Source organism: Phoxinus phoxinus, assembly GCF_949152265.1.
Source record: "Phoxinus phoxinus genome assembly, chromosome: 7".
NCBI classification, from domain to species: domain Eukaryota; kingdom Metazoa; phylum Chordata; class Actinopteri; order Cypriniformes; family Leuciscidae; genus Phoxinus; species Phoxinus phoxinus.
In genome coordinates this window covers 1,718,605-1,742,910 of record NC_136882.1, presented here as the reverse complement: position 1 = coordinate 1,742,910, position 24,306 = coordinate 1,718,605, and the positions used below count along the sequence as shown (strand labels likewise).

General features: G+C 43.4%; 1 protein-coding gene across 2 annotated transcripts in view; it reads right to left on the bottom strand.

The window, feature by feature from the left end:
- map3k12 (mitogen-activated protein kinase kinase kinase 12) overlaps window positions 1-16,336 on the bottom strand; it is a 33,407-nt gene extending 17,071 nt beyond the window's left edge. Inside the window, exons 1-5 of one of the 2 annotated variants that reach the window (XM_079619435.1) lie at window positions 16,095-16,336; window positions 8,144-8,657; window positions 7,346-7,529; window positions 2,411-2,602; window positions 2,174-2,332 (exon numbers count right to left, since the gene is read on the bottom strand). In XM_079619435.1, coding sequence (XP_079475561.1) covers window positions 2,174-2,332; window positions 2,411-2,602; window positions 7,346-7,529; window positions 8,144-8,561 — 953 coding nt within the window. In that variant the 5' untranslated portion in view covers window positions 8,562-8,657; window positions 16,095-16,336. Of the gene's footprint in view, window positions 1-2,173; window positions 2,333-2,410; window positions 2,603-7,345; window positions 7,530-8,143; window positions 9,037-16,094 lie in introns of those variants that run through there. The other variant, XM_079619436.1, reaches the window with a different exon arrangement.
- Between the last annotated feature and the right edge of the window lie 7,970 nt (window positions 16,337-24,306).

Sequence of the window (24,306 nt, the reverse complement as noted above, 5' to 3'; positions counted from 1 at the left end):
AATTTTGACGGCGCTGAGACCGACTGAGCCTGAACACACAGCGCTCACATTCTCCGTGTTCATTAGTTTATGATCTGTCTAATACGTTATTAGATAGAACTGTCATACATAAGTAGACAGTAATGAAGAGTTATTAGCGTATGTTGTGTGTTTGATGTCCAGTGTTGCTGAGCAGAAACACATAATCATGTTTCTCTTGTTCTCCTCAAAGTTGTGTTGGGTTTTCTCCTCAGTGTAAAGATTAAGAGGCTCATCTATCACTGTTTACATGGTCGTAGAGTTAGTGTGTGGAGTTAATATATAGGTTGTAATCTGTGTTTAAACAGCGTTTTTAAAATGGCGGCTGCTGGTGTTTCGTGTTCGTTTGGCCTGGTGTAGACCGACTCTGAAGCAGGAGTAAAGTAGTTCCTATAGCGCTGGTGTAGAGCGACTCTGAAGCAGGAGTAAATTAGTTCCTATAGCGCTGGTGTAGAGCGACTCTGAAGCAGGAGTAAATTAGTTCCTATAGCGCTGGTGTAGACCGACTCTGAAGCAGGAGTAAAGTAGTTCCTATAGCGCTGGTGTAGACCGACTCTGAAGCAGGAGTAAATTAGTTCCTATAGCGCTGGTGTAGAGCGACTCTGAAGCAGGAGTAAAGTAGTTCCTATAGCGCTGGTGTAGAGCGACTCTGAAGCAGGAGTAAAGTAGTTCCTATAGCGCTGGTGTAGACCGACTCTGAAGCAGGAGTAAAGTAGTTCCTATAGCGCTGGTGTAGACCGACTCTGAAGCAGGAGTAAATTAGTTCCTATAGCGCTGGTGTAGAGCGACTCTGAAGCAGGAGTAAAGTAGTTCCTATAGCGCTGGTGTAGACCGACTCTGAAGCAGGAGTAAAGTAGTTCCTATAGCGCTGGTGTAGAGCGACTCTGAAGCAGGAGTAAAGTAGTTCCTATAGCGCTGGTGTAGAGCGACTCTGAAGCAGGAGTAAATTAGTTCCTATAGCGCTGGTGTAGAGCGACTCTGAAGCAGGAGTAAAGTAGTTCCTATAGCGCTGGTGTAGAGCGACTCTGAAGCAGGAGTAAAGTAGTTCCTATAGCGCTGGTGTAGACCGACTCTGAAGCAGGAGTAAATTAGTTCCTATAGCGCTGGTGTAGAGCGACTCTGAAGCAGGAGTAAATTAGTTCCTATAGCGCTGGTGTAGAGCGACTCTGAAGCAGGAGTAAATTAGTTCCTATAGTGCTGGTGTAGACCGACTCTGAAGCAGGAGTAAAGTAGTTCCTATAGCGCTGGTGTAGAGCGACTCTGAAGCAGGAGTAAAGTAGTTCCTATAGCGCTGGTGTAGAGCAACTCTGAAGCAGGAGTAAATTAGTTCCTCCAAAACGAGTTCCTAGAACTAAAATCGTTCCTAGTTCCTGCGGTGCGAACCAAATCCGGGAACTTCCGGCAATAGTTCTAGGAACTATGAAAAGCTTCCTCCGGTGCGAAAGCCCATATATATAAAACAGGACCTCTATGGGAGGCTTGAGCAATAAAACAGAGCAGCCAAGGAGAAGCGCTAACATCTGTGATCCTGTGAGGAGAATCACGTCTGTGGACAACACACTCCTTCAGTGTTTCCCTCAGCGGTCCGACAGCTCGTCACTGAGCCTCAAAGAGACAACGCTGTAGCTTATCTGTTTTAATATCCATAATGAAGAACACACGTTGGGATTGGCATTTGGAGACATTCTGAACTCTATTGGAGTTAAACAGTGCATAGAAATGTGCTGGAGGAATATGAACCAGTCATCATCAACTTGAGCATTCATTTACCAAATCTGATGTGCGCTCACTGTTCAATGTTTATGTGTGAATAAAAGCCTAAATTCAAGGTTTGGTTGAATAGGCTGTCCATGGTGGGACTTGAAATATCTTCATTTGTGTTTCGGTCTTACGGTTTGGAGCGACATGAGGGCGAGTAAATGATGACAGAATTGGGTGAATTAATCAAATTAGATTTTTACATTTTTCTTCTAGATTGATGGTCAGCTGGTCTGATTCTCCTAAATTAAATTAGATGTGTTTGTATATGCCAACTATAATTTGTAAATGTCTGTGTGAGCTTGCTGCAAACTACTTTCCCTACGGGGATAAATCAACACTACTCTTATTGAACTGCGTTAAATGTTCCCAGACGCAATCACTACTAATGACGTACCAGATGTCCACTTTCTCAGACACGGGTTCGTTGCGTATGACCTCCGGCGCCATCCAGGCCACGGTGCCGGCGAACGACATCTTGGTGCTCTTGTCCCGGAGCTCCTTAGACGTGCCGAAGTCGGAGATCTTCACCAGGTCGTCGTGTGTGATCAGCATACTGGCGGGAGAGAGGATGTGTTAGCAGTCGAGCGGGAGGAGGGGACACACCAGACTGAAGCTAGTCAGGCGCTCATACTTGGGAGATTTGAGATCTCTGTGGATGATCTTGTGCAGGTGGAGGTAGTTCATGCCGCCGGCGATGCCCATGGCCCAGTCCACCAGCAGGGACGGGGTGATCTTTCTGCCGGCCCTCAGCACCTCGTAGAGCTGGCCCTGCGCACAGTACTCCATGAGGATGCAGTAACACGGGGCCTGCGTGCACACGCCCCTGAAACACACACACACACACACACACACACACACACACACACACACACACACACACACACACACACACTGTCAGCACGCGTCTGCAGAAACTCAGAGAGTGTTTGCTGAGGAGAACTTCAGTTGACCCGTGCTAAGAATGAATCAACATGCACAAATGCTACAATTTTCTAAATGTCATAATCATTTGTTAACAAACAAGTATTCATTACTTCAATGAGCTTATTGTTTCTGCCTCAAATTATTACATTGTTTACATCTGTACAGCAACATAGTGTCGGCCACATCTGTACACATGGATTCCACACGGCCCGGATGTGGCCCAGATGTGGCCCGGATATGTTGCTGTCTGGGTCAGTTGATCCAATCATATCTTCCTTCTATTTAATTTATAGCATTAAATAAACATCAATGAACATCAGAATATTGTTTCAAGTCTAGAAAGACGTCAATACACACCATTATTCAAGTTCAAGTCCACCGACGTTAATCTACTAACTCTATTAACTCTACTGTCTGGTTTGTTTGTCAGACAAACATAATATGGGCACTATGATTGGTCAGATTGTCTGTCGAACCCTCTTTTGGCGTTAAAAAAGACACGCGGCGATGAACGCATAGACAGTTATTTTCACGTATGCGTTTGTAGTTTTCCTGTCAGACCGCTAAATGTATCATATTGTAGTGTTTATCATGAAAAAAAGTGATTTACTACGGTTTGCGCTTGTCAATTTACTGGTATTTGCGCCGTTAGAAAACCTTTTCTGGACCCATTTATCCATTGACATGCTAAGATAGTTGCTGTAGGAGAGGAGCCGCAGAGAGTCTTCTCCACTCACGCTCATTTATCTGTATCGCCAGAGGACGAAGATATCGTTTGCCAAGCTGTGTTATCTTTAATGGGCTTGGCCTGTGTTATTAGTGGATCACACTGATTATCATCAGCTCTGTTTGTGACCCTATGCTAATTTGCACCACCATCTTTGCACTGGCGTTTATTCTAATAACTTTTGAAAATTCTGATTCGTTTGATCAACATAATTAATTTTACGCCATGACATTTTTTCACCATTAAAATTTTCCGAAAAATCTTCGAACTCATCATAGGCGCTTATTCGTGTTTATATTCAAATTGGCAGATCATCTTCAGACCATGTTGGCAAAAAGTTCTTTGAAGGTTTTGATAACGTGAAAACGTGAATAATGCCTAAACAAGTTTAACGAAGAGCATGTGAAGATAGATCTGAGGCTATATCTCCGCAACGCTTTAGCGTATCAAGATGAGTCTGAGGCTATCACATTACATGTAGCATTTTAGCACAGCGCCACCTACTGATCAGGAGAAATGAAAAATGGATAACTATTTTTGGTTGGCCCAAAGATCATAAAATTGGTCTCTTTTTTGATTCAGTGCAGCATACAGTGTCGAATGATACCCAATTTTCCCTTGTCGGCCATTTTGGGTTTCAGCCATTTTGAATTTTGTCGTAAAATTTAGCATTATCGCATCATTACGAAACGTAGTATTTGTCAAGGAACATGTTTGTATGTGTAAGGAACTGAAGAGTTTCGGAACAGTGCCACCTTGAGGTCCAAATGTATAATGAAATTATAATATATAAAAAGGATTAAATGTTAATGGATTTTGATTACTTTTGCCTATTTAATGAAACTAGTCTTAATAGATTGACATTTTTTCGTTTCAGATCATCGTCAGACCATGTAGACATAATGTTATAAAAAGCTTTGATTGATCAAACCACTGTGTTTCGAATAACACATTAACAAAGTTGTTGTCATGGTGGCAAGCTGAGTCTTGAGGCTGTATCTCTGCAATGCTTTGGCATATTGACACCAAACTCTGTGTGTCATTATCTCCTCACACTGACCACACCACATCAAAAACAGTGCCTCCTATTGGTCAAAAGTGATCAGCAATTAAATCATATTACTAGTGAGTTTTCAGCCATTTTGCTTAAATGCTTAATTACTCATTTTTGTAGTTAGTGTGCTTGACCCCATTATTTGCTGCTTGCAGCTATATATACTGTATATGTATATTAAATATATTGTGCTGTGTGTTTCAAAGTGAAGTGAGCACTTTGCACACATGATCAGACTGTTTTTATACCTCACCTGTGTTGTGTTCGATCCACATCATGTCTTGTAATGATCTGTGAACCCCGCCTCTAAGCTGATTCGACAGATTTCATTGGTCATTTTATTTACAGTGCTGATTGCTTACACACCTCTGAAATAAATACTAATCCCTAACCTACACCCTGACCTTAACCATAGTATTGCATTGGTAGCACATCGCGATAGATAGTATTACTGTTCGGTGTGATTGGATCCACCCATGATTGTTCTGAACTGAATCCATGAACTTTCTTGACAGTGATTGAGTTGACCAATGAAATCAGCTATGGGGTGAGATTTACACTTAAAAAAACACACACACATGAAGCTGTTTTTTCAAAAACAGAATAACTTGAAGCTTGCACATGTCATTTTAAAAGTTAAAGGAGACCTATCATGCTCTTGTACAAAGTCTTGATGTTTTCAGGCTCGACTAGAACAGGTTTTCCTGCTTGAATATTGATTATTCTCCTCATATTCTCCATTGTTGCTCCTCTCTTCCCAGTCTGTCAGTAACGCTCTGTTTACTTCCTGTCTCTATGAAGCCCCTCCTTCTGAAAAGCACACTGTGCTCTGATTGGTCGGCTGGAGCAGTGTGTTGTGATTGGTCGAGTGCTTCGAGTGTGTTTGGGAAATGTCCCGCCCCTTACCATAACCGCCAGTTTAACACACTACTAACTAACTCAACCAGGCCCCGCCCCTTTATTCTGCGTATGAATTATTATAATGAGGAATATTGTGACGTGTTCGTTCCCGGAAGAAACTCGAGACTACAGGGATTAAAGCAAAACAAAATCTTTTGACTGAAATTTTTTCCATGGCCAAACCCCGTTCCACAGCCTGTCACACATCCAGTGTGAAGTGTTGTTCTTCTTGTAATTAGGAGTATAGTGAGTACATGGCATGCATTACCTTCACAAATGAAATACTCAAAGAACATTTGCATTTAAAGAAAGGCCATTTTGAACTGCGTTTCTATTATTTACACACTTTTATGAAATGTCAAAGTTTTTAATCTAATGCTTTTACAAGACTTGACTCTTTGTGATGTAGTCATACAAATAATACAATATTTGCATAAATTTAACACAAGTTTTTATTTCTTAAATAATAAAAGCCAACAGAGCCTTTGCTGCAAAGTGAGCTAAATATCACAAACTATATTTTATATTTTAACCTATTTAAGCCATTACGAATAAATAATATAATGTTATTTTTGATATAAAAAGTGAACAGTATGAGCAGGGCCGTACACAGGGTTTTATAAATAAAGAGGTCCTTGCTAAAGGGATCTTGCTAGGGGGGTTCGGGGGCATCAAACACAGACAAGCGGAGTGATCCAAACAGTGAAGTCTCCCAGTGCTTACTGGTGAAATATGACATATTCGAGGGCCATACACATATAAGTATTTATACAATACTACTATTATGGAATTAAATTTAATAGGTGCTTGTGTTGTTAAATTGAGCTTATATTTTCCACTGTAATTAGCAAAGAACATTTATATGTGTTAAATAGGAATACATTATAATAATGTTAATCTCATGGGCACAGTATGCAACACCTGCTCTTCCTCTCTCATCTCTATTCTTCTCGCAGTCTCCTAATCTTTACCTGTATACCTTCCAAAAGCTGATATTTGATTGATATAGTCGTTGCAAACTGATTGTTTCTGTTAACGCTACTCGTTTATATCGTAAACTGTTGTTTGGTTTAGCTACACATCTCACTCGTATTTTATGACCGTTACTGAAGCGTGTCGTGAAGCGTCGCGCTAGAATTCGCGACCGGCTCGCAGCTTCTGTGAACATAAACTAAAGCCTTAAAGACTAACTCACTTTGATTTTTTCATTCACCTTGCCTGGGAACACAAGCGATGCGAGTTGCAACAGCGTCGCTCTCTATTTGAGCGCACTTTTCGCGCATCTACATGTTAAAAATACGCACGTGAGCGCAAACATGTGAACGGCCACTAAAGCAGCTCAGATGAGGTCGGTTATCGTGGCGATATGCAATATCATTGCAGCACCAAAGTAGAGTTAACATTAGGCAATCATTTCACAACCTTCATTTTGCACTTATCTTGGGCAGTTTTTCCGTGAGCGGTATAGAAACCCCGGAGTGGATGAGGAGCGGAGTGATCACAGAGTGCTTAGTGCAGATAGGAACGTGCTTTAGCGCCACTCCAGGCTTTGATCACATCCCCCTCCGCAGGGCGAATACACCTCGTCCTTCCTTAATTCAAGACCCATTCAAACTAAAATGAAGACCTTTATTACACTATTTGAGAAATGTAAGCATATTTACGGCCTTAAAATTATTAAAAGTGAACTTAAGACAATGACAGGGGAGCCCTGATATTGACGGAAATCCGTCGTAGACTCTCTGCAATTAACGGAAATCTGTCGTAGCGACGGAGAACTTTAATCCCTGAGACTACAATAGACGTGTTTCAGGAGTTCAGAAACACTGACTCTGATGTAGAGAAGAACTGGAGCTTTCTCATGATCACACAGCAACTGAAGACAGATGAAGATGGGAAACGCTTTAAATGACTGGTTCTACATGAGTGTGATGGTGCTGTGCATGTGTGCGCTCACTCACTTGAAGGTAATGATGTTGGGGTGTTTGAGCTTGCGCAGATGTTTGATCTCAGTCTCCTTGATGTCCCTTACTTTCTTCACAGCCACGTCCTCACCACGATACTTGCCCAGGAACACCGCCCCCTGCGCCCCGCTGCCGACCCACTGCAGCTCGGAGATCTCCTCGAACGGCACCTCCCAGGAATCTGGAAGAGACATTTCATTATCCGCGCCTGAAACCACCCATACACACCCGGTGCAATGCAGCGCCAGGCGGACGCAAGTGTCTATCTCATTTTCACGTCCTGCGCCACATTGTTTAAATAGCAAATACATTTGCGCCCATCTGTGCTGTGCTGGTCTGAAAAACAGGTGTGTGTTCAGGAGCGTTGTTGGCATGTTGCTATTTTGAGGAACGGAAATAGACTGAGCCATTGACCAACTGCACATCAGGACATCAGACATCCGGATTGTAATCCTTTCATGTGTAATATTTGGCATGTTCTCTGGAGATGCGTTCAGTTTTTCCGCTTGCAAATACCGCCATGTAAATAGCGAACCCGCCATGGCACGAGCCCAACTGGCTTTTAAAGGGAAGTGGAGATTGCTTTTTTTTGCCCGTTACGCCCAAAACACACCCATTACTCATTAAGAGAATAGGGACGACTCTTTTAGACCATGTGCCGGGACCGCCGACCATTTTTCCAACTGTTAAACTAGCAAAAGTGGATTCGGAAATGAAAGTGCACTTGCGACCATGCGCTTAGATTGTTAAAATACGGCCCTGACTCTTGCTGCCGTCTTCAAATGTGGTACTCACCCTCATGGCTCTGCTTGTGCTCTGTCGAGTAGGCTTTCCCGATCATCGTCCACACTGGCTTCAGGCATCCGAACAAGCCTTCCAGAAAGCCCCCGCCGCCCGCCTGCAGCCGGAAGCTGTCGGACTGGTTGCGCACGGCTCCGCCCTCGGCTCCGCCCTCCTGCAGCTTCAGCACGCTGTTGGAGAAGTTGGTGGGCTCGTCGCTCAGGGTGGGGCTGTTGCTGTGGGTGCCGCTGCCGCCCCCCACAGGGTCGATGGAGAGCACGTTACGGAGGACGCATTGGGTCGGAGTGAGTTCGGTGTCTGGGGTGCTCGCCGGCACCTCCGAATCCGGCCGGCAGAAGGGCGGATCAGAGAGCGGGGTGCTGAACCCGGAGAGGGAGGGAGAATGGGCATGTTGCTCATGGACACAAGCCATGGGGGCAGAAGGGGCGAGGGTGGCCCGCGAGTTACCCACCCTTCAGGAAAGTGGCCCTCACCACTCACTCCGCAGCACCGCTGCTCGTCAACACACCTGGAGAGGGGAATCACAAAGCAAGCCATAAGATTTGAGAAAGAGCTTACTTATTGCTTACTAGGAAAGGCAATCAAATACAATTGCATATTAGAGATGTGGATTATTAGTCCAGGCGTTTTAGGAAAAAAGGCCCTGTTGTGGTATTTATGCAAATTAGCACATCTGTAATAATAATAATTCATTAGATTTATATAGCGCCTTTCTGGACACTCAAAGCGCTTTACATAGAAGGGGGGAATCTCCTCAACCACCACCAATGTGCAGCATCCACCTGGATGATGCGACGGCAGCCATATTGCGCCAGAACGCCCACCACACACCAGCTTACTGGTGGAGAGGAGACAGTGATGAAGCCAATTAGTATATGGGGATGATTAGGAGGCCATGATGGAGAGAGGCCACTGGGCAAATTTGGGATTTTTAGTGACCACAGAGAGTCAGGACCTCGGTTTAACGTCTCATCCGAAGGACGGCGCTCTTTGTCAGTATAGTGTCCCTGTCACTACACTGGGGCGTTAGGACCCACACACACCACAGGGTGACCGCCCCCTGCTGGCCACACTAACACCTCTTCCAGCAGCGACCTGTTTTTTCTCAGGAGTGTCCCATCCAGGTACTAACCAGGCTCAGCCCCGCTTAGCTTCAGTGGGAAACCAGTCTTGGGCTACAGGGTGATATGGCTGCTGGCTGTAATTAGATTATGCACCGTTTGTCCATATTAACAAACAATTAAAAAAAACTTGTAATACAGTTTTTGTTTGTCTTGATATAAGTAATCAACTCAGTAATTTTCATGGTGATATCTAAAGGTTACATTTTTTACCCTATTCATGTGAGAAAAATAATGAATAGGCGTATGAATAGGATATATTTGGGTCTTTTTCTGAACTTTCCCCTAATGGGATTCTTTGGGGCTTTTTTTTCCTTACTCAGGACATATTGAGGATACAAAATCAGTTGAGTTTGATTCTGTTGCAATTTGTTCACGGTTGACCCCCATTTTGGCTTAAAACGCCTGGACTATATGGGAGATCACATGTGTCATTATCATTGTGTAGCAATAGCAACAACACGAGGACCCGCTCGTGTATGTAGGAACTGGGGCTCTCAAAATGGCTGAAAAATGTAATTCGAATTGCTTTCTTAAATATTAGCAAAATTTGCATTATATTTGAATTCTAAAGGCAGTACTTAATGTTAGAGGGGGAAAAGTACTGTATTGTCTCCTATGCCCACAAGAGGGCGCAAGCGCGCACAATAAGCAAATACAAACTAAATCAAGCATCGCATCAATCCTCAATCCTTCCAACTGCTTTGTCTTCCAACTGCTTTTATCCTCAATCCTTCCAACTGCTTTATTAATAAAAGCTTTTTTATTCTGCATGAGGTCAGACATGTTGGGATGATATGAACAGCTGAATTCACACGGTTACCAACTTGTGGAATCATTTACTCATGGTTGACTGTGAACGGAGCAATTCTACACTGGTAACAGAAAACATTTGCTTTTACCTTCAAAAAGAAAGTTTGCAGGATAAGTCCAATAGTTTTATTTTGTGCACATAATAGGATAATTTGAGCACACAAAAAGGAAATTCCTACATGTGTGACACAAATCAATTTTGCACATGGAAAAGTTTATCTGAGTTCTGATGTCACACATTTTGATACAACTATATCTCCCTGACTTCATAGACACAGGCTGATTGGCTGAGCTGATCACCAATCATGAAGCTATAGAGTGCCACAGCTTTTCCCATTCTAGAAGTATTGTTCCTGATAATTATTTTCCATTGGAACTTTTTAAAAAAGCCCTCTTTGTTTAAAGGGCACCTATTATGGAATTTTGAAATGTACCTTTCATGTAGTGTGTAACATAGATCTAAGTGAACAAAAACATCCTGCAAAGTTTGAAATATGAAAGTGCACCGTATATAAAGTTATTGTCTTTCAAAAGTGAGAGTCGACTCGGAATCATTTTTATGAATCGTTAGAAGACCGAAGCTTTTTCTCTGACTAGATGACGTCAACTTGTCAAGTTATTTGAATACGATACGCCCACTTATTGCGCTCCAAGGCCAGCAGGGAAACATCAGGGCGACGAGACGCTGTGTTCTGAAGTGCGACCTAAAAGCCAACTTTTTCCATGGATTTTTCTTTTGGATTCGCGAGCCGGCTGATATTGAAGGAAGGTTCAGTTCAAGTGTATTTGCATCAGCTTCCTCCTCCGTATCACAACCTGTAAGTGTTATTAATAATTGTTGCTTTTATGTTATATGTAGCATGCTTAATAATTATTTTGTTTGTTGTGTAAGCACCGTTTAGCTTCTAGGTCTTCAATGGCAATTGTATTGAGATATGTGAAGTGTTTGTCGTTGGTTTCGGAGTTGTCTAAAGAATAGAATAATACCTCGTAGTAACGTAACTGCATTTTTTTTTTTGTAAAAACGTTATGTTTATGCATCGGGCTAACGCAAACAAAGACTGATTGTGCTTTTACAATATGAACTAACATAACATTAAATTCTTTATCTTATTTTTAGTTTTTTACTACAAACTACAAAGCAGTGGACTATAATCATTATTATAACACGATTTAATTGATAAAAGCATCATTATACTCCGTGTTAAACAATAAGTATTATCTCTGTAAACACTGCTGGGTCATCTGACCAATCGCAGATTAGCGTCGAGCAAAGGAGGGGTTTGAAAAATGAGTCGTTGAACGAATCATTTGGGAGTCGGTGAGCAAATCAGGTAAAAATAAATGCATATTATACGAAAACAAAAGTGTTTTTTGACATTGCATGCCCGTAAAACTGTTGTTGGGGACTCCCTAAACAACATTAGGAACATTTTAAATGTCATAATAGGTGCCCTTTAAGAGATATTAGCCATGAACCAAATCAGCTAGATAATCACATCACAAACTTTTATTTGAAGCAAAAACATTTATATATATATATATATATATATATATATCTTCTTCTTCGACCATGGCACGTTTGTCATGTTGTTGGGTTTGATGAGTGCGCAGATGGCTGAAGAGGCCAATCCGAGGATGGCACACTGGACAGGTCAGGGAGGGTGTAGCGCTCTGAGGTGCAGCCACATGTCCTTCCTTGGTAGATTTGCGCTGCTGCCTCTTCAAGATAGCACAGGAGCTTCTCCTACTCTCACAGAGGACCGCGCCGTCCTGGACTTTTCTTCTCCAGGCAGATCGGTTCTGTGCTAGGGATTCCCAGCTTTTCAGGTCGAGTCCAAAGCTCTTCAAGGACGCTTTAAGGGTGTCCTTGTAGCGTTTTTTGGGGCCAACTTGTGTTCGCTTGCCATTTTTCAGCTCGCCAAAGAAGACTTGTTTTGGAAGTCTCACGTAGGGCATTCTGGTCACGTGGCCAGTCCATCTAAGTTGTTCCCTCGCAACCATGGTGTAGATGCTGGGGATATTTGCCTTCCTGAGGATTTCCGTGTCGAAGATTCTGTCTTGCCACTTGATCCTCAGCAGTTTCCTCAGACAACTCAAGTGGAAATGATTCAATTTTTTGGCATGGCGCTGGTAAACTGTCCAGGCTTCACACCCATACAGAAGGGTTGGTAAGACAACAGCCCGGTAGACCTTCAGTTTTGTCTCCTGCTTGATGCCAATCCTTTCCCATACTGAGTCACGTAGATGTCCAAAGGCTGCGCTGGCCTTGACAATCCTGATGTTAACTTCATCATCTATGTGCACAGCACGAGACAGTGTACTACCAAGGTAACTAAACTTGTCAACGGCTGAAAGCTTTTGCCCATTCACAAAGATGGTTGGGTCAGTGTAGGGTTTCCCAGGAGCAGGTTGGTATAGGACTTCAGTCTTCTTTGTGCTGATTGTTATGCCGAAGTTATTGCAAGCTGAGGAGAGGTGGTCCATACTGTCCTGTAGATCTTCATTTGAGCCAGCAGCCAGAGCACAGTCATCAGCAAACAGAAGTTCTCGAACAGTGACTTCCTCCACTCTAGTGACTATATAATGAGGGAAAGAACTACAGAGGAAATGAATGGGATTTTTTAATCTTGTGAAGATAAAGACAGCTTGTGTGTGGTTGTAATGTCTTCAGATGAATCACTATCACTTCAGATTGATAAACCTGGACAATGTGCACAACATTTTTGTTTGTTCAAAATAAATGATTCTACGTGAAACAAAGCATTTGCTTTACAAACCAAACCAAGTGTGTGAAATACCTTTTTGTGCACTCAAATATCCCACTGCACATGCAGAACAGTGGAATAAAAATAACAAGATGAGGCCAGCACAACAGAAGCACTCTCGAAAGCATCACTTGACTTTAGGAACACTTGATTTCAGTGCATTGACTGCACATCGACAGGGCTGCCGGGGACTATCACTGCTTTACACATGGTCTCGCTGGGTTTTCCTCTGCAGCTCCTCAGAGAGAGTCCAGTTATCCGGTCCTGGAGCGCCTCAGCACTGTGCATGTGTCTCCATCGCTCCTAGAAGCGGGAACTCTGGACTTGTGTCTCACACTGGGAATGTTTGGCAAAGGGAGCAAATAAAGACAGTGCCAACTTCACAAGGAATCATATCATGTGCCGTCCATCGATCCATCAGCTGTTCTTACAGTAACAGTCTCGGTTACACTTTATATCGGTAGTCCACTTTAAACATTCTACTAACTATAAGTAACTTTGCAACATCATGTCAACTAGTAGTCATTAGAGTATTAGTAGACGTGGTAGAATAAGTTGAAATGTAGTCTGTTAGGAGCATCAACATAAAGTGATATTATTTAGCAGAAAGTCTACTAATACTCTAATGACTGACACGTAGTTACTTATAGTTAGTAGCCCATCGAAATGAAGTATAACTGGGATCTCTTATTATTGGCTGGTACATTTTGCAGGTTGTCACATTGAGTAAATATATCCACTAAACACGTTTCCTACCCATGAAACATAATACCCCATCAAACATTACGATATATGATGAAAGAGAGGATGTAGATTGTTTCAAAGCTGCTTTACAGTGATAAACGTATAATTTAAGGTAACAGATTGTTTGTCTTTATAGCGGTTCTTGAATAATGTTATTTTCAAGCTAAAGTAAGTTTTGATTGATTCACTTCCGTCGAAAGGATCATTAGTTATTAAATTATGGGCCGCTAAGACGACACCGTTCTCTCTACACAGACTTTACACTGAACCTGTGAGAAACACTGATGGCGCTCACGTGCGCATCAATAATTAATTCTATAGTTATGTGCGTTTGAATATATGTGCGCATGTTTGTAATTCTCTACAAACCAAGCCTAAAACTACTTGTCTGGCCTTAAACATTTTGAAACAGAATTTTATCACTTCGGGGTAGATGCGCGAAACCGAGATTATCCCGACAACGCTTTATCTGTAGAGTGGTAAAGGGATCCTCCATAGGGAGAGGCTAGTTGGCACTTTGTAATATAACCAAACGTATACTACATAAACTTATATTGGAACTTAAACATCACGCCATCAAGCTTTAAAGGATTAGTTCACTTCAGAATTTTTCTGAAATATCCTGATAATTTCCTCCCAGCCGAGGAATAAGAGTCTTATCTAGACAAACCAGCGGACATTATATAAACAAAATAAAAAATGTATACACACGTGAAACTCGAAAAATGTGAATATGGTGCAAAAGTTCATTTATTTCAGTAATTCATCTTAAAAGGTGAAACTAATATATTATATAGACTCATTACATGCAAAGTGAGATATTTCAAGCCTTTATTTGTTATAATGTTGATGATTATGATTATACAGCTTAAGAAAACCCCAAATTCAAAATCAGAATATTGTGAAAAGGTTTTCATAAGCTGTAAGCCATAATCATCAACATTATAACAAATAAAGGCTTGAAATATCTCACTTTGCATGTAATGAGTCTATATAATATATTAGTTTCACCTGTATGTGTATTTAGTTATAAAATGTCCGCTGGTTTGTCTAGATGAGACTCTTATTCCTCGGCTGGATCGTGAGAGACTTTGAAGCTGAAACTCACATCTGGACCTTCGACCCGCTGGACCATTGAAGTCACTATATGGAGAACATCTGGAGTGTGTTCCTCACAAACCTGCATTTCTGTTCCACTGAAGAGAGAAAGACGTGAACATCTTGGATGACGTGCGGGTAAAGGAGTAAATGATCAGGAGATGTTAATTCTGAAGTGAACGACTCCTTTAAAAGAGCGAGAGCTTCTTATTTCTGTAGTGAAAACTGAACTCTCAGATCCTCGTGAAGAATCTGAGCAAGAGAAACACACAGAAACATGATTCATCTGCACATCCACAGACTATCATCTTTTTTTTATTTTTTTATTTTATTCAAATCTTTTTCAAATATGGCTATATGTATTTTTAATATCAAGTACTTCAAAATTAGAAATGTTGCATTTACTGAAGTAAAATAATATAAGGTTTTTCAGCAATGATTTTATTTCAAGTACTGCATTTGTATGGTTTTAGTTTTAGTTAACAATAACAAACCTGATAAGAGGTGTGTAAATATTCATGACTTACATTCGTTTGTTTCATATATTGGTGAGGTCTTGTGTTTCTAGTCGCAGATTTGATTACATTCACAATATTGTATTGTTCCCCAGCTTTATCCTGGACTAGATAAATGTTTCTACAGATTTAAGTTGGTAGTTGACATGCAAGCTTCAAATATTAAGCTAAAATAATGTTAAACCCCATGCATTTCTCTAATTGTACAATAAGATTGTTATAGACTCATATTAATCACTTCCTAATTCTGTCACACGTCTAATTATAGGAACTGATGAACAAATGAATGGTGACAGTCAGAGCGCCTAAATATACACTTATTCCTTAAATATTCATATTCTCAGCTTTAAACACAGACTGCGATAGTGCAGCAAAAACATCCTCGGATCTATAAACGCATCTGCATGAAATATATGATGAATATTGACGTGCCGTACAGAAATCACGGCGCTTCTGCTCGACGCGCGCGTCACGCCGCTCTCTGCACAATATGGCAAAATTGCATAACAAACGCACGCGTGCGCTCCTGAACGACGCGATTCCTCGCGCGTGTCGTGTAATTACACCATTTGCGCGTGTACGGGCAAAAACAGCGCACAAACGCACGCGACGAGAACGCGCTGATAAAAGGCAATAGGCAGTAAATGGACGCGTTTGTTGAGATGTGATGTCATTGGCGTCAATGGCGCGCGCGAACGCGTCCAGCCGCGCGAAGTACCGCAATGAGTGAGGATGAGAGGATGCACACACACACACACACACACACACTGCACGAACACACACTCATCTGATCTCATCTCTCCCGCTGGCGTGTACAGGCTGTACCGCGCGGAGAGGCTCGCCTCGCGTCGCGTCGCGTCGCGTGTGTGTGTATGGTGAGCAGTACCGTGTCTCTGGAGGATGGATGCTGTTGTCAGTGACGGGTGGATCTGATCCGATGTTCCGCGGTAAACGCGTCTCTGTCCTCGATCCCCGCGCGCGCCTGCTGTTCTCTAGGCTCGGGGTGGTGTGTGTGGTATTTTGGCCCGGTCCGGTTCGAGATCCATCGGCTGGTTTGCGCGATCACGGATTCGGGTCCATTAGTCGAGCGGAAGGAGCTGTTCTCCTCTACGGTGCTGAAGTGACGTCACGGGGCGCGATGACGCCCGCTAGAGGGCGCGCGCGCGCGTTACCGTGAGAGCGAGCATGACGTCAAAGCCACAAGCGCTGAGTGTGTGTGTAAATACGGCCTGACCTTCAGTTTATATTTTAAAGCGTTTAAAGGAAAACCTCCTGTTTTGAGTGTCGGTGCACGCCGATAATATGACGCGCGCAACGCGTGACGTCGACAACGCTTGGAGGATCTGTTCCAGTGTGAAAATGATGGATGTTTCATACATACACAGCTTTACTATTCACAGATTTCTGATAATAAAAACACACATTTGTCCATAACCTGCGTGTCATTATACTTCATATCACCGTGTTATAAGTGTGTAACTCTGGTATTGAATGTGTGTTTAATAAGGTTTGATTCTGGGTCATCTCATGCCAGATCTGTGTGTTTTATTACATAATGATGATGAAAGGTCATTGACCTGTATTTACTAAGAAATTATTGAGAAAACATTTTTAAATGATGTTAAAAATTAAATCTTTTGTTGGAGCAAAACTAGAGGTCTAAAATAAAACGGCTGTATCTTCATTCATTTTCAGTTATCTGTAGGCCTACACAAATGAAGGGTAGCTGGGTCTCAAAATGATTAAAACACACGTTCTACTGTTTATAACATGTATATTCTGGTTCAGAACAAACCTTTCTGTTGCTTAATGTGTGACTCTATGCATGGATTGCTATTCTACACAGTTTCAGTGATTGAGAAAGGTCGTCCTAAACAAAGGTCGTTCACTGCAGATTTTTAAACATGTAGTAGTTTAGTAAATGCTGTATGTTCCTGGAATCATAAAAGTAGATTGTTGATAATATGATAACCTTGAGGAAACATTGGTTTGTGTGTAGAGTTACTACGCAAAAAAACTGTTCCCTTTCGTCCTGGGAAGGGGGAGATCCCTGACGAATTGGGATCACGCTAGGGAGCCAATTGCCTTCGAGAGAATTAAAAACGAGCCAATGGACATTGGCATGCAAGATTTGCATTCCGCGACCCGCCTACCAGCGCGGGTGTAAAAGGCGGAAGTAAACATTGCATCAGTGCTTTTCGCTTCGGAGCCGTCCAGTGTGTCTCTCTGTGAGCTGCTGTTCTTTGCCTCTGGTTAAATAAAAAATTAACAAGTCCTCTTTCTGGAAAGAAGATCCTCTGGTGCCGGTGTGACGGCGCTTCAGCGACCATCGCTTCCCGCTGCTGGCTGACATTTTGTCCTCTTTAAAAAAAAACGAGCCGTTTTTACGGCTGGTAGTGGGTGAGTGCAGCACGCGGGCTTGCAGTTTCCCCGTCGTGTCTGCCGCGGTGGTTCCTGTGTGCCTCGGCACGTGAACCGAGGGCGTTTTTCCTTTTCTAAAAGAGCATCATGGGCGTCCTTTTCAGGATGTCATCTCACCCGTGTGTTTCTGAATGCGGTCGACTTCTCCCTCAGGAAGATGGTCATAAACACTGCTTCTCGTGTATGGGCTTAAGGCACGCCGAGGCAGCGTTTGTGAACGAGTCATGTCCTCATTGTTGGAACATGACTCTGGTGATGCTGCGTTCTGGACTAAGATCCCTGAAATATGGGGGAGTCCCATATCCAGGTCATCCACGGCCGAGACTGACGGGCACTCACGTTGGCAGTGCGCGCCACTCCCAAACGGGAGCCATTCCCGCTCCCCAGCTCGCGGATCGTGGACGCCTCACCTCCGTCACTCCGGTCTGCAGTTGGGCTCAGAGGCGCAGAGACTAGGACACGAGGAGTCAGGGCCTCGATCCTCGTCTCTCTCCCCCTCCCTTCGCCACGGGGCAGCAGAAGGCCCACGGGCCCTCTCTGCCATCTGCCCCTCACTGGAAGCAGGTTGGTGTCAAGTTCCACACCCAGACCCCGCTCTCGGTCGCTACAACGCCTCCAGAGCCGGGTCCCTGCCTGCCACCTCGCTGCCCCTCCGCGGGTACACCGGCGGTTCGGGTGGACTCGTTGGGACGGTCTCTAAAAGCCTGGTTAGGCTTTGCAATTCAGTTTGCACGCCGGCGTCCCAAGTTCAGGGGCGTCCACTTCACCCGTGTGTGGTCAGTGGACGCCCCTGTCTTGTGGAAAGAGATCGACGTCCTGCTGGCAAAGGACGCGATCGAGCCAGTCCCTCCTGCCGAGATGAGGTCCGGGTTTTACAGCCCCTACTTCACTGTACCCAAGAAAGGCGGTGGGTTACGGCCAATCCTGGACCTGCGAGTTTTGAATCGGGCCCTGCACAAACTCCCATTCAAAATGCTCATGCAGAAGCGCATTTTCGAATACATCCGTCTCCAGGATTGGTTTGCGGCGATCGACCTGAAGGACGCGTACTTTCTCGTCTCGATTCTTCCTCGACACAGACCGCTTCTATGGTTTGCTTTCGAGGGTCGAGCCTATCAGTACAAGGTCCTGACCTTCGGGCTTGCCCTGTCGCCCCATGTCTTCCCGAAAGTCGCGGAGGCGGCCATTGTTCCCTTGAGAGAGCAGGGTGTTCGCATCCTCAACTATCTCGACGACTGGCTCATTCTAGCCCACTCGCTAGATGTGTTGTGCGATCACAGGGACATGGTGCTTCGGCACCTCAGCCGGTTGGGGCTTCAGGTCAACTGAGACAAGAGCAGACTCTGCCCCGTACAGAGGATCTCTTTTCTCGGAATGGAACTGGATTCGGTCGCCCGGACTGCGTGCCTCACGGAGGAACGCGTCCAGTCAGTGCTTACCTGCCTCAGGTCCTTTCTAGGCAGGACAGAGGTTCCACTGAAACAATTTAAGAGGCTCCTGGGGCATATAGCAGCCACAGCACAGCCGCAGTAACACCGCTTGGCCTATTACATATGAGACCGCTTCAGCGCTGGCTTTACGATCGAGTCCCGAGGTGGGCGTGGCAGAGCGGCACATTCCGGGTCAAAGTGACCCCGCACTGTCGCCAAACCTCACCCCCCTGGTCGGACCCTGCGTTTCTTCGGGCTGGAGTGCCCTTAGTCCAGGTGTCCAGGCATGCTGTGGTTTTCACAGATGTTCTGCCATGGGGTGGGGCGCCACGTACAAGGGCATGCAGTCTCGGATCTGTGGACGGGGCCCCAGCTGCATTGGCACATCAACTGCCTAGAGTTGCAAGCAGTACGTCTAGCTTTATGTCGCCTCAAGGGGTTTCTCAGACACAGGCACATACTGGTCCACACGGACAGCACTGCGACCGTTTCGTACATCAACCATCAAGGTGGTCTATGCTCCCGTCGTATGTCGCGACCCGCCTCCCACCTCCTTCTATAGAGTCAGAAGCATCTGAGGTCGCTTCGTGCCGTTCATATTCCAGGGGCGCTCAACCGTGTGGCAGACGAGCTCTCACGGCAGCCCCCTCTTCCAGGAGAATGGCGACTCCATCCCCAGGCGGTCCAGCTCATTTGGAGTGTCTTCGGAGTCGCACAGGTAGACCTGTTTGCCTCTCCAGACACGACCCATTGTGTGGTTTTACTCCCTGACCGAAGGAACACTCTGCACTGATTCCCTGGCTCACAGCTGGCCCCGGGGCCTGCACAAATATGCGTTCCCCCCAGTGAGCCTTCTTGCACAGACACTGTGCAAGGTCAGGGAGGACGAGGAGCAGGTCCTTCTAGTGGCGCCGTATTGGCCCACCAGGACTTGGTTCATGGAACTCATGCTCCTCGCGACAGCCCCTCCTTGGCCGATTCCTCTGAGGAAGGAACTTCTTTCTCAGAGACGGGGCACTCTATGGCACCCGCGTCCAGACCTCTGGAAACTCCATGTCTGGTCCCTGGACGGGACACGGAGGTTCTAGGTGGCCTGCCACAGGCAGTGGTAGACACCATCACTTCAGCTAGAGCCCCCTCTACGAGGCGCCTCTATGCGTTGAAGTGGAACCTGTTCGTCGAATGGTGTTCTTCCCACCGGGAAGACCCCCGAACTTGCCCGATCAGAGTCGTGCCTTCCTTCCTGCAAGATGGTTGGAGCGAAGGCTATTTCCCTCCACCCTCAAAGTGTATGTTGTCGCTATAGCCGCACATCCCGATGTAGAGGGTAAGTCGTTGGGAAAGCATGACCTGATCATCAGATTCCCCAAGGGTGCTAGGAGGTTAAACACACCTCGTGTTTTGCCCCCTACACCCCCTTAGCTCTGGTACTTAGAGCTCTTCAAAGTCCTCCCTTTGAGCCTTTGTCAATGGTAGAGCTTAATATCCTGTCCATTAAGACAGCGCTCCTGTTAGCCTTGGCCTCTTTCAAGAGGGTAGGGGATCTGCAGGCTTTTTCGGTCGACGAATCGTGCCTAGAGTTCGGGCAGGGCCTTTCTCACATTGCATTGAGACCCCGGCTGGGATATGTGCCCAAGGTTCCTACCACTCCCTTCGCCGATCAGGTAGTGATCCTGCAAGCGCTGCCCCAGGAGGAGGCAGACCCAGCCCTAGCATTTCTCTGTCCCGTCCGCGCACAGCGGGTTTATATTGACAGAACGCAAAGCTTCAGGACCTCAGACCAGCTCTTCGACTGTTAGCAGAAGGGGAAGGCTGTCTCCAAGCAGAGGTTAGCCCGCTGGCTAGTGGATGCTATCACCCGAGCGTATGAGTCTCTGGGTGAGCCTTGTCCCCCCGGGTTGCGTGCTCACTCCACTAGAGGTGTTGCCGCTTCCTGGGCTTTGGCTCAAGGCGCCTCGCTGACAGACATCTGTAGAGCTGCGGGCTGGGCGACACCGAACACGTTCACTAGGTTCTATAGCCTACATGTGGAACCTCTTTCCTCCCGAGTACTCACTACGGCCAGTGGTGTGAGGGATTAGGTTGTGTCGGCTTGCTACGCCACTCCGCCTCTCGGCTGGATATGTGTGTCCTTGATCCGTTGGTGCCCTACGTCGGTGAACCTCGTGAGTTCCTCCATCACCACTGTTTGGCTCCTCAGCGAAAAGCACTGATGCAATGTTTACTTCCGCCTTTTATACCCGCGCTGGTAGGCGGGTCACGGAATGCAAATCTTGCATGCCAATGTCCATTGGCTTGTTTTTAATTTTCTCGAAGGCAATTGGATCCCTAGCGTGATCCCAATTCGTCAGGGAACTCCCCCGACGACACGTCTCCGTTCCCTGTACTCAGGGAACTAGGGTAACATACGTAACCGAGACGTTTTTAGAAGGGATTCAAATAGTTTTGAATGAAGTGTTCGCTTTAGAGATGTGTGATGTTCTGCATCTTGTGTGTGTGTTTTGTGGCTTTAGTGTGAGTTTTGCAAAAATTAGCCATAGTTTCAGAAGTTGTAAGCAATTAAAAGAAAATGTATCTGCTGTTTTCTGTGTGAATATATAGTAAAGTGTAATGTATTCCTGTGATCAAAGCTGAATTTTCAGCATCATTACTCCAGTCTTCAGTGTCACATGATCCTTCAGAAATCAGTGTAATATGATGATCTGATTCTAAGACACATTTTTTTTTTTATCAGTGTTGAAAACAGTTCATATTTCTGTGGAAACCATCATACATTTTATTTTTCAGGATTCTTTGATGAATAGAAACTTCAGTGAACAATATTTATTAGCATTTGTTAAATGTATTTATTAAATTCATTCAAGCATTTATTAAATACAAATCTTTTGTAACATTATAAATGTATTCACAGGTCACTTTTGATCAATTTAATGTATCCTTGCTGAATAAAAGTCTTAATTTCTCTCTTGTTTAAATCTTACCAGTAATGTTAGAATGGTACATTGTTGAAGTCGTACACCTTCTGCTTCCCGTCTCTCACAGGGTTTCTGTCTTTACTGCAGATCAAGCTGGATAGATGTGTTTGTCAGCATTTGTCAAATGAACAGACGTTTCAGAAGTTCACATGTAGCCTGGAAGACTCTTCATTCAGTACTTAATGTAGTGCTTAATTCACAGCTGTATGTAAGTTTAAAGGTCAACATAATAAGCTTCTTCTTCATAATTACCAATAAAGTCACACCCCATCACTTTTTTTTCATCACTTTTTTAAGATACCATAGCACATAACGAACATAAAATATGATCCGTCATGAAATAACCACTAATAATTCACAAATAAAGAAGAGGTCATACATGTATATTTAAATTTAAGTATTTGTAGATGTTCGTAGTTCTTGCAATGTTTCAAAATAAAGCTTCAAATTGGATTTACTTTTAGACACTTGCATTAATGGATGTGAAATTTGCCATGAGAATACTAAATATGAACAACCCGATGACTCATGTCCATGCCATTTTCTTATAGTAAAAAAATTATATATTTGTGTTTGTGTGTGTGTGTGTATATACATATATGTGTGAATATATATATATATATATATTTAACCCTTGTGTTATGTTGCGGGTCAATTTGACCCGTTTCGTTTTTTTTATTTGTTGGAAATACTGGTTAACCTTTGTTTTTTTTCTTGATATTTTGTGATTTTTTCTCATTTATCATCATGAACATGCATGCAAAGTTTCAACATGCTGATGTGTTTTGACATATACAAACAAAATTACTATTACGTTCGTGATGTTCGCGGGTCAATTTGACCCACATATTTTAACGCTCTAAGGCAACTGTACCGACCCAAAATAATATAATTTATTGGTTATATTTTGTTATTGTGGCTTCTTACTACCTTATGAAGCAAAAAAAAAAAATAGCTTTTCCATACTTGTTTCAATACAGAAAAATATTTTGTCAGCCACAGATTGTAAAAATTATTTTTTCAAGCTACCTGAAATAAAACCTTTGTTTTTTTTCTTGATATTTTGTGACTTGTTCTCATTTATCATCATGAACATGCATGCAAAGTTTCAACATGCTGATGTGTTTTGTCATATACAAACAAAATTACTATACGTTCGTACTATTACTAATAGTGTCAATTTGACCCTCATAGACAGCTATTCAGAAGAAACTGTACAGACACAAAATAAAAGCATGTATGTTATGTATGGCAGGGCACTTGTGATGTGAGGTGTGCCCATCCGAGTGTGAGAGCAAAACCAGCAGCGTGTGTGAAGTGCAAGAAATTCATATGCAGAACACACACACTTGCTGTGTGCTCATCATGTCAGAAGTAACTTCTTGACTTTATGAAATGAGTCTACAAAGTTGCAATTCATGCATTTGTAACATCACGATTAGACTATTGCAACTCTCTTTATTGTGGTCTTCCTCAATCTTCACTATCTCGTTTACAAATTGTACAAAATGCAGCTGCAAGACTTTTAACTGGGACTAGGAAGAGGGATCATATTTCTCCTGTTTTGGCATCCCTTCACTGGCTTCCTATTAAGTTTCAAGTTGATTTTAAGATCCTTATGTTTGTCTATAAGGCATTGTCTGGCTGTGCACCAAGATATATTTGTGATCTTATTGTGCCATACTGTCCTGCTAGGGCACTTAGATCTTCAAATCACTTTTAAATGTGTCACGAAGTCGCTACAAATTAAAGGGTGATCGGGCCTTTTCTGTGGCTGGACCCAAGCTCTGGAATTCTCTGCCTTATCATGTGAGGTCTGCTCCTTCATTGGACATTTTTAAATCTACTCTGAAAACATATTTTTATTCTTTAGCTTTCGGAAACCTGTAATTGTTGTTATAGTGTAGTCCTGTTATGCACTATGTACAGCACTTTGGATCAATTTGTATTGTGTTAAAGTGCTTTATAAATAAAGTTTGTTGTTGTTGTTGTTGTACAAAACAAAAGTTGAGCCAACTTAGGAAAAGTAAACATTATTTTCATTATACAGCTAAATTGAATTGATCAGTTATGATGTTCTAAGCATAAAATGTAAAAAAATAAATAAAACAAAATAAAAACGTAAAAAAATAAAACAATATACTGTTAATCAATAATAATAAAATTTTGTCAAAACAAAACTGTTTTAAAAAATGGTTAAAAAAACATTTTCATGAATCATATGTTCAGATATTTTTTATTTTGTAATGTTTGACAAATGTTTATATTAAAA